The sequence below is a fragment of the Prionailurus bengalensis genome, chromosome A2, assembly GCF_016509475.1.
Source record: "Prionailurus bengalensis isolate Pbe53 chromosome A2, Fcat_Pben_1.1_paternal_pri, whole genome shotgun sequence".
Classification (NCBI taxonomy): domain Eukaryota; kingdom Metazoa; phylum Chordata; class Mammalia; order Carnivora; family Felidae; genus Prionailurus; species Prionailurus bengalensis.
This window is the reverse complement of record NC_057348.1, coordinates 17537070-17552953: the sequence shown is the minus strand read 5'-3', so window position 1 is coordinate 17552953 and position 15884 is coordinate 17537070. Positions and strand designations below refer to the sequence as shown.

The 15884-nt window shown below is 39.9% G+C and overlaps 1 protein-coding gene across 1 annotated transcript in view; it reads left to right on the top strand.

The window, feature by feature from the left end:
- Positions 1-15884, top strand: part of MAP4 (microtubule associated protein 4) — a 197531-nt gene that overhangs the window by 59377 nt on the left and 122270 nt on the right. The window contains 1 exon segment of the mRNA XM_043587292.1: positions 8008-8249. Coding sequence (XP_043443227.1) covers positions 8027-8249 — 223 coding nt within the window. The 5' untranslated portion in view covers positions 8008-8026.

Here is a 15884-nt window from a genome sequence, read left to right as displayed (position 1 = left end):
CTCTTGTTTTGGCGCACATAACCAGACTTCAGCACACATCATGCTGTCTGTATCACATGGCTCACAGTGGGAGGTATCTAGTGTAGATTATTCTTCTTGGGGAAATAGGTTTAAATTCACTTGGACATAAATGTGGCAGACAGGTGCCTGTTTAGAGGTTCAAAATACATTTGGTCAGGACTGAGCACAAGCTGCCTGGATAGTTCCCGTAAGTAAGCAAGCTGGGCTTTCAGCCTTGTGCTGCAAGGTTTTATGTATTTGAATATGTGTGTGCATATGTATGCAGTGTTTTTTATATTTAGAGGTTAGGGCTCCCTAAAAAAGCAGTGGGAAAAGGAGCTCTTTGTTTTTTGGGACTGCATGGAAGTGAAATCCATGTGCTCTTTCATATAGGAATGTCACTGGGCAATAGCTTCTGCTATTCTAGTAATCAAGGGCTTTCTTCTGTCGCTAATCCTATGATGAACAGGACAAATGGTGGTTCTGAACAGAACCCTGCGGAGGCTGCAAATACCATCAGTTCATAATAGTACAGCTGTTGTCCTTGAAGTGTTTAGGGAGGTACCTGGGGGTAGAAACTTAATATATTCAACAGGGGGGTTGGAGTTTATTGCTAGGATAGTCAAGTTGTGGCTGAGTTGTGTGTTGCCATTTGCCAGTCTGGATCTGGGGAGGAGCAGGAGAAATTCAGGTTAGCTTTGGGGATCCCATGTGTCTATGAGCTGTGTAAGATGGTAGCTGATTCCCATACAGGTCGTTGGTTTTACTCTGAATGAAATACCATTTTGATTGAAAGTACAAATCAAACTACTTTTCTAGTTAATTACAAGCAGAACACAGACATCAGACAAATAAGGTTCAGCTTGATATGTAATAGGCCTCTGAAAACTTCATTAAAACCAATCTGAGAAGTAAAGTCCCCATGTAGTAACTGAAAGCTTGCTAGACAAAATCAAAAAAATCTCATGTTGAATATGAAATCTTTATGGTACACGCTATACCACTAGCCATGTCAGGTTATAAGTGGGTCTCTGGAACTGGCTGGGTCACTGGGTTTCTTCTGGAAACCTGAGGAACAAGCATTGCATTTTGGTCACAGCACTCTCACTAATGTCCTGGGATAGCAGCTTAGTTTTGGCCTCAGAATTCTCTGTCATTTAAATCAGTCTTGCCAAAAAAATTTTAAAAAAGTATAGAAGAAAATATTAGTCCACATGTCTTTTTAGTTGTATGTCTTGTCCATAATTCACCCCTCTACCGCCACTCCCCCCCCAAAACTGACAATATCAATCATGGAGAAAATTTAAGTGAGCATTATGAACGGTCTTCTGCCTTCAAGAGCTATTATTATTATTTTTAATTTAATGTTTATTTTTGAGAGAGGGAGAGAGACAGAAACATGAGCAGTGGAGGGGCAGAGAGAGAGGGAGACACAGAATCCAAAGCAGGCTCCAGGCTCTGAGCTGTCAGCACAGAGCCCAACACGGGGCTTGAACTCATGAACTGCAAGATCATGACCTGAGCTGAAGTCAGATGCTTAACTGACTGAGCCACCAAGGCACCCCAAGAATTATTATTAAATGTTCATTTATTAAGTTGGTTATTTGGAACTCAGAAGCATTTCCTTTAGATAAACAATGTTAGGGGCGCCTGGCTGGAGCATATGACTTTTGATTCATTCAGTTGGTGGAGCATATGACTTCAATCTCAAGATTGTGAGTTCAAGCCCCAAGTTGGGTGTAGAGATTACTTAAAAAAATTTAAAAGGTAGGGGCGCCTGGGTGGCTCAGTCGGTTAAGTGTCTGACTTTGGCTCAGGCCATGATCTCGCAGTTTGTGCGTTTGAGCCCCACGTCAGGCCCTGTGCTGACAGCTCAGAGCCTGGAGCCTGCTTCGGATTCTGTGTCTCCCCCTCTCTCTGCCCCTCCCCTACTCATGCTCTCTCTCCATCTCTTGATAATAAATAAAAAAACATTAAAAAATGTTTAAAAAAAAGGTAAACAATGTTATAAATGATAATTTTGTTTCCCAACTAGTCCAGGTGACTGAAGAAAGTTTCTTCCTTTCTTCTAAAACTGACAGGAGGTAATATTTTAAAAGATGTCAAGCTTGCCTTTGACATTGTATTACCTCTCTTTCTTTTACCTCCTAGGGCCTTGGGGCCCACATACCCTTTCCCTACTTTGATACCTTATACAGACCTATTTTGTTCCCTGAAATATTCTGTGTTGCTAAATTATTTTTCTCCCTTTTCACACTGAAACCAAAAACTCACTTTCCATGGAATTGCTCTCTGGGATTAAGAGGAAATTACTTCAGGGGCTCCTGGATGGTTCAGTCAGGTAAATATCCAACTCTTAGTTTTGACTCAGGTCGTGATCTCACGGTTCGTGAGTTCAAGCCCCATGCGGATCTCTGCAGCAGGCAGTGCAGAGCCTCCTTGGGATTCTCTCTCCCTCTCTCTCTGCTTGTCCTCTGCTTGCGCTGTCTCTGTCTCTATCAAAATAAATAAGTAAACTTAAAAAAAAAAAATAGGAGGGGTGCCTGGGTGGCTCAGTCTAAGCGTCTGACATCGGCTGAGGTCATGATCTCGCCGTTTGTGAGTTTGAGCCCACGTCAGGCTCAGACCCTGGAGCCTGCTTCAGATTATGTGTCTCCCTCTCCCTCTGCCCTTCCCTTGCCCTCTCTCTCTCTCTCTCTCTCTCTCTCTCTCTCTCTCAAGAATAAATAAACATTAAAAATTTTTAAAAAAAGAGGAAAGCTACTTCATAAGAACCAAATTTACACTATTCACACTAAGGTGGAATTATAGACCTTCTGGGGTGCGTGTTCCCTTACCCTTTTGAAATTGTGAAATAGGATTCTACACTTTTTAAAAAGAGAATGCTGGCTACTGCAAAAGAATCTTGGTACAGATTTGGCTAATGTGACAGAATGAAGTGAAATTATGACAGTGGTTGTGAAAAGTGTTTCAGTATGTTGGTGGGAATTAGGCTTCTGTTCTTTTTCATGAGTTTTCTTCCTCCACTTTACCTCCCAAGCAGCACCTTTGGGAGACAGGGTATGTCTGGAGCGGGGAGGGGGTGGGGGACACAGGAGGACAAAGGCAGTAACAGACCATTTGCAAACTGGATTGCTAATTTCTCATCAGACAGAATGAGCACAGGTCTGGAGTGACTAACTATAGGTAAGACTGACCTGAAATTTTCAAGAGGAATTTTGAGAGCTTAAAAAGTTGGCCATACTTCTGTGTATTTAAGTTAGATATGAACACTAATCTGTATAGACCTATATCTTTCAGTTTAGGAGCTAACTCCAGAATTTGTAATCTAAAGTAAACCATACAAGGGGCACCTGGGTGGCTCAGTCAGTTAAGCGTCTGATTCTGGATTTTGGCTCAGGTCATGATCTCATAGTTAATGGGTTCAAGCCCTGTGTCCGGCTCTGTGCTGTGTCAGCACGGAGCCTGCTTGGAATTCTCTCTCTCTGTCTCTCTACCCCTCCCCCAACTTGTACGTGCTCTCTCTCTTTCTCTTTCAAAATAAATAAATTAAAAAAAAAAAACCCATGTAACAGAAGCAGGTGCTTTGTGACCTCATCATATCTTCTTATATACTTTTTATGAGCACATAGCTATTAATAGTAAGAGTGTAGTCAAGAGACCAAAATTCTTTTCTTTGCTTCATCATCTTGTCATGTCATTTCTTCTTATCTTTGTTCACCTATTTTCAAAACTCTTCTCACTTCAGTTTCACTTCAGGCATGTAGTCAGAATGAAAGATCAGATGTCCAAAGCACTATGCTTGAAAACTGTGTGTTGTCTTGGTGCCTGGTTAAATAATATGGGGCTTATTTTCTGGCAGAGTTGTGTAAGTCTCCTTTGATGTTAGCCAGAACTGGGTGGAGTTTCTTAAGCTCCAGTCAGATTTGCTCAAGCAGGGCCCTGTGCAGTGATGAGTTTGTTTTTAGTCTCTTCCTTTGCCAAAAAACTTTTGCCTTTTAATAAACCTGAACCCAGTTATAATTGGGAGTACTTGGTATATAAAAGTCACACATGCACATTGAGGGTCTATATGCAAATTGTTTGTTTATTTCTAACTTAAGTGATGAATCTAAATTATTAGCACCTTGGGGCGCCTAGGTAGCCCAGTCGGTTAAGTGTCTGACTTTGGTTCAGGTCATGATCTTGCAGACTGTGGGTTCGAGCCCCGCATCAGGCTTTGTGCCGACAGCTCAGAGTCTGGAGCCTGCTTTGGTTTCTATGTCTCCTTCTCTCTCCACCCCTCCCCCCACCCATGCTCTGTCTGTCTGTGTCTCTCTCTCTCTCTAAAATAAACATTAAAAAAAAATAAAAAGATTTTAAATTATTAACAGCTTCTGGAATAATCAACCTCAGGAATCATTTAACATACCACTCTCATTTTACAGATTAGGGAACTCAGCCCTGTACGGTGACTCACTGAAAGCTATAGATTAAACTAGTGCTTCCGTGAAGCTTAGAAACTTCTGTATCCAGCTTTCTTTTCTTGCCCCCAGTAACAAATCCTTTTAAATTCAAACTTTGTACAAATAGGAAAGGAATCGTATAAATATTCAAGGAGAGATAATTTCTTTTAAGTACATAGTTCTCATTCACAAGAGTACATTTTTGGAACTTCCTGAATATCCATATTTGAGAATAACATTGTGTCATATCCTTTTGTCCATAAATTACATAACTAACCATTTTAAGGCATAACTGAGTATTAAGTGACCTTAAATGATTCTGTAAGTGTGGGATGAAGTTCTTTTGTGAATTCATTAAAATCAATTCTGGAATACTTGTAGAACCAGTTTAGCAAACCTGTAGAACACTTACAGAATTTATTATACTTGTATATTTTTTAGAATAGAATAATGATAAAATTGGGCAGTCTCTTTAATTTAATGAACACTGGGCTTTCTGGATAAAACCAGTACTTTCACTTCCAACACAACACCAGTATTGCCTTTACAGGATCATTTTCCATAAGTAGGGGTGTGTGTGTGTGTGTGTGTGTGTGTGTGTGTGTGTGTGTGTGTGTTTAAATCACACTTCTATTTATATGTAGTGACAAGAAAGGAATAGCTAAACTGTGTTGAGATACAGATGCTTGGGTGGTTGGCTAGATACACTCAGAGCCAAATGACCTTCCTGCTTTCCAGCTGTCTCATTTTCTGTCAGTTTTACCTTCTTAGGCTGAATTTAAGCTGCTCTTCGTATTCCATGAACTGCATGTCAGCCCAGGTAGTAGTTTGGGAGGTTGAGGGTGGGGGTGAACAGGGGAACATTACAGTGGATAAAGAGCTGCCCTTTGAGAATATGCACTCAGATAAATGACATTTAAAAGATACTGTTGATTTTTGTCTCTATTTTTACCTGTGTCCTGAGTTAGGAAGTTTGAGTGGATTATATGAAAAAGGTATCATATGCGTATATTATGGAAACAAATAAAGCTATTGTTAAGGATGGTACAGATGTACTTTCAAGTGCTGTTTGACCATGAAACTGTTTAATTACAGACATCCTTTATTATTTTTGGTTCATAATAGGTTTCAAATGCTAACTGGTAATAATAGTCATCATAGAAAAGGGAAAAACATTTACTTTTTATGGAATTTATTGACATTAAATTTGTCAGGCTTTTTAAAAGTTCTTTAATGAATCATTTTTCTGCATTTTTCCTGGTGGCATCTGGAGTGACAATAATACTTTATATGTAAAGTAGCTGGGTGGCATAGAGAGTAGGACTGCCCATCCATGTTCCTGTGTTGTAAATGGGTTATATGGGCGCTACTCCCTACTGATGACTATGATAGGAACTTGTGTGTAGAACACAAAGATGAAGATAGAATGACTGTACTTTTGGTGGGTATTTCTTTTTCCTTAGTAAATTTAGTTGGAGAGAGGAAGACAGTGGAGGACAGACAGTTTTAAAAGAGAGTCTTTAACAGTGGCTTAAATCAGGGTGCCTGGGTGGCTCAGTCAGTTAAGTGTCCAACTTCGGCTCAGGTCATGATCTCACAGTTTGTGAGTTTGAGCCCCGCATCAGGCTTTGTCCTGACAGCTCAGTGCCTGGAGCCTGCTTTGGATTCTGTGTCTCCCTCTCTCTCTGCCTCTACCCCGCTCACTATCTGTCTTCCTCTTGTCTCTCAAAAATGAATAAACCGGGAAAAAAAAGTGGCTTAAATCATAGTAAAATTTGGCCTTTTAAAATTTGGGTTGAGGAAAGACTATATATATATATTAGTTGAGATTCTTTGGTTGCAAGCGATAGACTGACTAAATTAGATGAAAAAAAAATTGGAAGGTTGCTCACTCAGACTTAAGAAAGAAGACAACCAGGGCAACTGAACAGCTGCCACTTGGTGAATCTTCCATCCAGGATGTAGTCATGAAACATTCCTTTTACAACCATCCTCTGCCTGGTCATGTGCCCAACACCACTAGGGTGACCATTGGTGTATATGGGGGAAGATAAGGAAGAATAGATTTCTGGGCAGACAGAAGCAATAGCTATTATTTCTATTTGATTTACCTTTACCTGGTCACAAAAGCTCATATGTTCATTTATCTTCATGAATCTCTTGGAGAGTCTGTTAAGTTAGACTTTTTTTAAAAATGTTTATTTATTTTTGAGAGAGAGAGACAGAGAAAGAAAGAAAACAGAGTTGGGGGGAGGACAGAGAGAGAAGGAGACATAGAATCCAAAGCAGGCTCCAGGCTCCGATATGTCAGCACAGAGCCTGATGTGGGGCTTGAATTGACGTGGGGCTTGAATTCACAAACCGTGAGATCATGACCTGAGCTGAAGTCCAACACTTAACCAATTGAGCCACCCAGGCACCCCAAAGTTAGACTTTTTGAAGGACAGATAGTACCCTGCACATTTTTTTTTAATTTCCCACTGTGCTGTGTATGTACTAGGAACTCCATTTATTTGCAGGCCCTTTGGCACTTTTACTACACCATTTGTATTTTTTCAGCTCTTCACCTAACAATTTTGCCTTTAGTAGGTTATACTTCTTTTTTTTTTTTTAATTTTTTTTTAACGTTTATTTATTTTTGAGACAGAGACAGAGCATGAACGGGGGAGGGGCAGAGAGAGAGGGAGACACAGAATCAGAAGCAGGCTCCAGGCTCTGAGCCATCAGCCCAGAGCCCGATGCGGGGCTCGAACTCACGGACCGCGAGATCGTGACCCAGGCTGAAGTCGGACGCTTAACCGACTGAGCCACCCAGGCGCCCCTAATAGGTTATACTTCTTAATGTCAGGTTACGTTTAAAAATTGAGAGCCTGATGTTCTGTAAAGGTGGTGATGTACATGGCCACAAAGAGGGACTGCGCCCCTAACTAATCAGGGAGCAGGTCTGTATTTTTATGCCAGCAGGGCTAGGCATGGTTTTGGTGGATGGAGCTAGCCTAGCTACAAGAGATTCATGAAGAAACAGTATTTAACCTCAACAAGATAGGGCCCATACTCACAGTCTTTAGTCAGGAGAGGTGACTTCTTTTGCCTGATAGTAATGTAACTTTTTTCATGGGAATATAATGTAATCTGACCTCCTTTTGTATATTCATTTAAGAATTATTCTAGGACATGATTTGGAAATGAAGATATATAGAATAATTAAAAAGTTTATGAGACTTGAAATCAAAAGACCTGATTTGAACTTTGGATACATTGGTGTTTTTTGTTTGTTTGTTTGTTTTTTTACACTTTATTTTTTCTTATTAATGAAAAGGACAAAATGGCACTTGGCGCTGTTTACCTCCCAGCTATGTGAAAAGAGGGTGTTTACTTTGGGTAAGACTGTTGGTTAACTGAGGTTTAATTTTCTAATCTGTCAAATGAGGGAGTCTCTTTTAGCTCTAACATTTTGGATTTTAATTCTTTTTTTGTTTAGAACAACTGAGAAGAGTTTCTAGGGATGTTTTTTCCTTTGCACAGTGCTCATCTGATGAAACATTTTTCCCTCCTTTACCAGGCAGTTGCAGTGGTGCAGAATGGCTGACCTCAGTCTTGCAGATGCATTAACAGACCCACCTCCAGAAATTGAGGAAGAGATAAAACGGGACTTCATTGCCACACTGGAGGCAGAGGCCTTTGATGATGTTGTGGGAGAAACTGTTGGAAAAACAGACTATATTCCTCTACTGGATGTTGATGAGAAAACCGGCAATTCGGAGTCGAAGAAGAAACCATGCTCAGACACTAGCCAGGTTGAAGGTAAGTAATTAAACCAAGCTACTCAGAAAGCAGATTAGGGATGATGCTGTAGGTCATAATCTTAGAAACCTTGAGGAAACTGAGCTGACTTTTTTAGTATAGGATAGTCACTTTTCTCCTTATCTAAATTTCTTTCATTAGAAACCAAAGACGTAGGTTCATTACCTTTTAGTTGAGTGTGTGTTCATGAGACTGTAGATTACTTTTTTTTTCATTAAAAAAAAATTTTTTTTTAACGTTTATTTTATTTTTGAGACAGGGAGAGACAGCATGAACAGGGGAGGGTCAGAGAGAGAGGGAGATGCAGAATCTGAAACAGGCTCCAGGCTCTGAGCTGTCAGCACAGAGCCCGACGCGGGGCTCGACCTCGCAGACCACGAGATCATGACCTGAGCTGAAGTCAGATGCTTAACTGACTGAGCCACCCAGGCGCCCCGACTGTAGATTACTCTTAACCCAAAGGTTTCTTCTGTAAGGTCTCAGCTACTGTATAATCTGCCTACTTTCCTGAATTAAATGGTCTGCTGTGCCTTGACTTTGAAAGTAGCTTTGTAAAAAGTCAGATAAACAAAATTCTGTATTTACATCAAGACTAAATTTAGAATGGAATCAAATACCACTTGTCTTTGGGTGTAATGCCAGGTAAGGATTAAACCATGGATTAAATCTTTTAAAAAGAGGTTTGCTGCTTTTATATATTGCTGGATCAGATTTGCTACTCTCTGGTTGAGATTTTTTGTTTGTTTGTTTGTTTTGTTTTTTGAGAGAGAGAGGCAGGGAGAGGGAGAGGGAGAATCCCAAGTAGGCTTTGTGTTGTTAGCATGGAACCTGACGTGTGGCTTGATCTCATGAACTGAACTGTGAGATCATGACATGAGCCCAAATCAAGGGTCGCACGTTTAACCAACTGAGCCACCCAGGTACCCTTTGGTTGAGGAGTTTTGCATTTTTGTTCATGTGGGATATTGGTCTGTAGTTTTTTTGTGATGCCTTTTTCTGATTTTAGAATTGAGGTCATTCTAGCATCATAAAATGAGTTGGGAAATGTTCCCTCCTGTTTTCTAGAGTTGTTCATGTAGAATTGATGTTTTTGTCTTTAATGTTGGATAGACTTGGTCAGTGAAGCCATCTGGACCTGGAGTTTTCTGGGTCAGGTTTTTTTTTTTTTTTTAAATTAGGAATTCAATTTCTTTAAGAGATCTAGAACTGTTCAGGTTATCTGTTTCTTCTCAAGCCAGCTTTGGTAGGTTGTATCTTTCAGGGAATTGGTACATTTCCTCTAAGTTGTCAGATTGTTGGAGATAGAATTGTACTATTACCTGATTCTCCTAATTTCGGTACGATCTGTTGTCATACCCCTTCTTTCATTCATTATATTGGTAATTTGTGTCCTCTCGCTCTCTCTTTTTTTTTTTTAATTGAGTCTGGATAGAGGTTTATCAATTACTAATGTTTTTAAAGATGTAGCTTTTGGTGTTGTAGATTTTTTTTTCTATTTTTCTGTTTTCAATTTCTGCTCATATCTCTAATATTTCCTTCCTTTTGCTTACTTTGAATTGATTTGCTCATTTCCTGTTTTTTTTTTTTAATTTTTTAAAAATGTTTTTATTTATTTTTGAGAGAGAGACAGCAATGAGCAGGGGAGGGTCAGAGAGAGGGAGACACAGAATCTGAAGCAGGCTCTAGGCTCCAAGCTGTTAGCACAGAGCCTGACGTGGGGCTCGAACTCATGGACTGTGAGATCATGACCTGAGCTGAAGTCGGACGGACGCTTAACCGACTGAGCCACCCAGGTGCCCCTCATTTTCTGTTTTTTTAAGGTGGCAGCTTAGATCATTAATTTTAAACATTTCTTTTCATATTGACACAAAATATTATATTTAAGGTGTACAACATAATGATTTACTATTTGTGTATATTGTGAGATAACTACCACAATACATCTAATTAACATTCATCACCATACATAATTAACAATTTTTTTTCCTTGTGATGAGAACTTTTAAGATCCACTCTCATAGGAATGTTCAAGTATACAGTACAGTATTATTAACTGTAGTTATTACCATGCTGTACATTATGTTCCCAGGACTTTCTTATTTAGTAACTAGAAGTTTGTACCTTTTATCTACCTTCACCCATTTTGCTCACCTCCACCTCCACCTCTGGCAACCACTTAAAATAAGCTTTTGAATGTTACAAATTTCCCTCTAATCATGGTTTTATTTATATGTGGCTCATAGATTTTGGTGTGTTATTTAAGTTTATTTATTTTTGAGAGAGAGAGAGAGAGAGAGAGCGCGCGTGCGCGCGTAGGACAGGGGCAGGGAGAGAGAGGGAGACACAGAATCCAAAGCAGGCTCCAAGCTCAGAGCTGTCAGTGCAGAGCCCGACACGGGGCTTGAACTCACTTAACCATGAGATCATGACTTGAGTCGAAGTCAGACGCTTAACCAACTGAACCATCCAGGTGCCTCTGGTGTGTTCTGTTTTTAATTTTTATTCATTTCAAAATATTTTCAGGGTACCTGCCTGGCGCAGTCATTTGAGTGTCCAGCTCTTTTTTTTTTTTTTAATTTTTTTTTCAACGTTTATTTATTTTTTGGACAGAGAGAGACAGAGCATGAATGGGCGAGGGGCAGAGAGAGAGGGAGACACAGAATCGGAAACAGGCTCCAGGCTCTGAGCCATCAGCCCAGAGCCCGACGCGGGGCTCGAACTCACGGACCGCGAGATCGTGACCTGGCAGAAGTCGGACGCTTAACCGACTGCGCCACCCAGGCGCCCCTTGAGTGTCCAACTCTTGATATCTGCTCAGGTCATGATCCCAGGGTCATGGAATCAAGCCCTGCATCGGACTCTGCTCTGTGCTGAGCATGGAGCCTGGTTGAGGTTCTCTCCCTCTGCTCCTCTTCCCTGTGTTCTCTCTCTCTCTCTCTTTTTTTTTTTTTACATTTTTTAAATTTATTTTTTAAAAATTTTACTTAAATGTGTTAGTTAACATACAGTGTAGTATCGGTTTCAGGAGTAGAAACCCTGTGATTCATCACTTAATATATAACACCCAGTGCTCATCCCAACAAGTGCCCTCCTTAATGCCCATCACACATTTAGCCCATCCCCCCACTCACCTCCCCTCCAGCAGCAACCCTCAGTTTGTTCTCTGTATGTAAGCATCTCTCATGGTTTACCAGCCTCTGTTTTTATCTTATTTTTCCTTCCCTTTCCCTATGTTCATCTGTTTTAATTCCACATATGAGTAAAATCATATATTTGTCTTTCTCTGATAGTGAATATACTCTAGTTCTATCCACTTTGTTGCAAATGGCAAGATTTCATTCTTTTTGATTACCATATCTATCTATCTGTCTGTCTATCTATCTATCTATTTATCTATCTATCTATCTATCATCTATCTATCTATCTTTCAATCTATGGATCTCCACTCAGCACTCAGTGGACATTTGGACTTTTTCCATAATTTGGCTATTGTTGATAGCACTGCAGTAAAATTGGGGTGCATGTGCCTATTCAAATCAGAATTTTTTTTAAGTTTATTTATTTTTGAGTGAGAGCACGAGTGAGGGAGGGGCAGAGAGAGAGGGAGACAGAAAATCCCAAGCGGGCTCCATACTGCCAGCACAGAAGTCGATGCGGGGCTGGAACCCACAAACTGAGATCATGACCTGAGCTTAAATCAAGAGTTAGACGTTTAACCAACTGAGCCACCCAGGTGCCCCCAAATCAAATTTTTGTATCGTTTTGATAAATACCTAGTAGCGCAATTGCTGAGTTGTAGGGTAATTCTATTTTTTAATTTTTTGAGGAACCTCCCTACTGTTTTCCAGAGTGACTGCACCAGTTTGCATATCCACCAGCAGTGCAGAAGGGTTCCCCTTTCTCCGGATCCTTGCCAACATCTGTTGTTGTCTGAGTTGTTAATTTTAGTCATTCTGACAGGTGTGAGGTGGTATCTCATTGTGGTTTTGATTTGTATTCTCTGATGAGTGATATTGAGCATTTTTTCTTTTCTTTTTTTGTTTTTTTACTATTAAAAATTTTTTTTAATGTTCATTTATTTCATTAAAAAAAATTTTTTTTAATGTTTATTTATGTTTGAGACAGAGAGACAGAGCATGAACGGGGGAGGGCCAGAGAGAGAGGGAGACACAGAATCTGAAACAGGCTTCAGGCTCTGAGCTGTCAGCACAGAGCCCGATGCAGGGCTCGAACTCATGGACCACGAAATCATGACCTGAGCCGAAGTCGGACGTTTAACCGACTGAGCCACCCAGGTGCCCCAACGTTTATTTATTTTAGAGAGAGAGAGAGTGGGAGCAGGGGAGGGGCAGAGAGACAGAGGGAGACACAGAATCCGAAGCAGGCTTCAGGCTCTGAGCTGTCGGTACAGAGTCCAATGTGGGGCTTGAATCCATGAATTGTGAGATCATGAGCTGAGCCGAAGTTGGACGATTAACCGACTGAGCCACCTAGGCGCCCCTCTTGAGCATTTTTTCATGTGTCTGTTAGCCTTGTCTTCTTTGGAAAGGTGTCTGTCTATACATGTCTTCTGCCCATTTCTTCACTGGATTATTTGGTTTTTTTGGGTGTTAGGTTTGGTAAATTCTTTATAGATTTCGGATATTAACCCGCTATCCAGTATGTCATTTGCAAGTATCTTCTCCTGTTCTCTTGGTTGCCTTTTAGTTTTGTTGATTATTTCCTTCTCTGTGCAGAAGATTTTTATCTTGATGAGGTTCCAATAGTTGATTTTTCTTTTTATTTCCCTTGCCTCTGGAGACATGTCAAGTAAGAAGTTGCTATGGCTGAGGTTAAAGAGGTTGCTTGCTTTTTTTCTCCTCTAGGATTTTGATGGTTTCCTGTCTCACCTTTAGGTCTTTCATCTATTTTGAATTTGTTTTTGTGTATGGTGTAAGAAAGTGGTCCAGTTTCATTCTTTTTTTTTTTTATTTTATTTTATTTTATTTTATTTTAATTTTTTTTTCAACGTTTAATTATTTTTGGGACAGAGAGAGACAGAGCATGAACGGGGGAGGGGCAGAGAGAGAGGGAGACACAGGATCAGAAACAGGCTCCAGGCTCTGAGCCATCAGCCCTGAGCCTGACGCGGGGCTCGAACTCACGGACCGCGAGATCGTGACCTGGCTGAAGTCGGACGCTTAACCGACTGCGCCACCCAGGCGCCCCGGTCCAGTTTCATTCTTAACATTTGTCACTGTCCAGTTTTCCCATCACCATTTACTGAAGAGACTGTCTTTTTTCCATTGGATACTCTTTCCTGGTTTGTCAAAGATTAGTTGGCGATACATTTGTGGGTCCATTTCTGGGTTCTCTATTCTGTTTCAGTGATCTAAGTGTCTGTGTTTGTGCCAGTACCATACTGTCTTGATGATTACAGCTTTGTAATACAGCTTGAAGTCTGGAATTGTGATGCTTCCAGCTTTGGTTTTCTTTTTCAACATTACTTTGGCTATTCAGGATCTTTTCTGGTTCCATACAAATTTTAGGATTGTTTGTTTTAGCTCTGTGAAGAATGTGGTTATTATTTTGGTAGAGATTGCATTGAGTATGTAGATTGCTTTGGGAAGTATAGACGTTTTAACAGTATTTTTGTTCTTCCAATCCATGAGCATGGAATGTTTTTCCATTTCTTTGTGTCTTCTTTAATTTCTTTCATAAGCTTTGTATAGTTTTCAGCATACAGATCTTTTATCTCTTTGGTTAGATTTATCCTAGGAATCTTAAGGGTTTGGGGGCAATTGTAAATGGGGTCTATTCCTTGATTTCTTTTTCTGCTGCTTCATTATTGATATATAGAAATGCATCTGATTTCTATGTTGATTTTATAACTTCGACTTTGCTGAATTCACATATCATTTTTTTGGTGAAGTCTTTCAGGTTTCCCATGTAGTGCCATGTTATCTGTGAAGAGTGGAAGTTTGACTTCTTTGCCAATTTGGATGCTTTTTATTTCTTTTTGTTGTCTGATTTCTGAGACCAGGACTTGCAATACTATGTTGAAGAGCAGTGGTGAGAGTGGACATCCCTGTCATGTTCTTGACCTTAGGGGGAAAGCTCTCAGTTTTTCCCCATTGAAGATGATATTAGCTGTGGGCCTTTCCTATATATGGCCTTTAGGATGTTGAGGTATGTTCCTTCTGTCTCTACTTTCTTGAGGGTTTTTATCAAGAAAGGATGCTGTACTTTGTGAAATACTTTTTCTGTATTTATCGAAAGGATCATACAGTTCTAATCCTTTCTTTTATTAACGTGGTATATCACATTGATTTGCAAATAGATAAAATCTCTCTCTCTCTCTTAAAAAAAAATTTCTGGGGCTCCTGGGTGGCTCAGTCAGTTAAGTGTCCGACTTCGGCTCAGGTCATGATATCACAGTTCGTGAGTTTGAGCCCTGCGTCGGGCTCTGTGCTGACAGCTCAGAGCCTGGAGTATGCTTTGGATTTTGTGTCTTCCTCTTTCTGTCCCTCCCCCACTGGCACTGTCTCTCAAAAAATGAATAAATGTTAAGAAAATAAAAATAAAAATTTCTAATTTCCCTTGTGGATTCCATTTGAGCCATGGGTTATTTAGAAATATGTTAATTTCTCAATATTTGGAGATTTTCCTGATATCTCACAATAATTGATTTTTAGTTTAATTCTGTTGTGGTCAGAAGACATCCTTTGAAATTTCAGTTCATTTCAGTTTGTCATGGTTTGTTTTATGGTCCACAATACGACCTGTCATGGTCAGTGTTCTGTGAGCACTTGAAATAATATGATGCTGTTATTGTGTGGAGTACTCTTTTTATGCCAATTAAGTCTAGTTGGTTGATAGGGTTGTTTAGGTTTTCTGTATCTTTACTGACTTTATATCTATTTGTAATGATCTCTGAGAGGGAGAGATGTTGAGGTCTCCACAGAGTTTTATGGATTTGTTTCTTTTTCCCTTCTATTCTGCCAGTTTTTATCTCATGTATTTTGAAGATCTGTTGTCATGTACACATACAGTGTAGTTGACATACAGGGTTATATTTGTTTCAAATGTACAGTATAGTGATTCAGCACTTCCATATATCCTTTGACTTTCAGAGCATTCTTTATTAATATTTAATAAAAATGGGTTTCTTGTAAATGGAATATAGATGGATCTTGCTTTTCTAGCTGGTCTGAGGATCTCTGTCTTTTCAGTGGTATTTTAGACTATATTTAATGTTATTATTGGTATGGTTGGATTTAAATCTGTCATTTTGATAGTCGCTTTCTATTTCTTCTATCTGTTCTTATGTTTTTCTATCTGCTTTTGGATTAATTGAATGTTTTTTATGATTGTGATTTTAGTTTTTTTTTAACGTTTTTATTTATTTTTGAGACAGAGAGAGACAGCATGAGCAGGGGAGGGGCAGAGAGAGAGAGGGAGACACAGAATCTGAAGCAGGCTCCAGGCTCTGAGCTGTCAGCACAGAGCCTGACGTGGGGCTCGAACTCACGGACTGTGAGATCATGACCTGAGCCGAAGTCAGATGCTTAACCAACTAAGCCACCCTGGCTCCCCATGATTATGTTTTTAACTTCAATATTGGCTTATTATGTATATTTCTTTTAAAATTTCTTT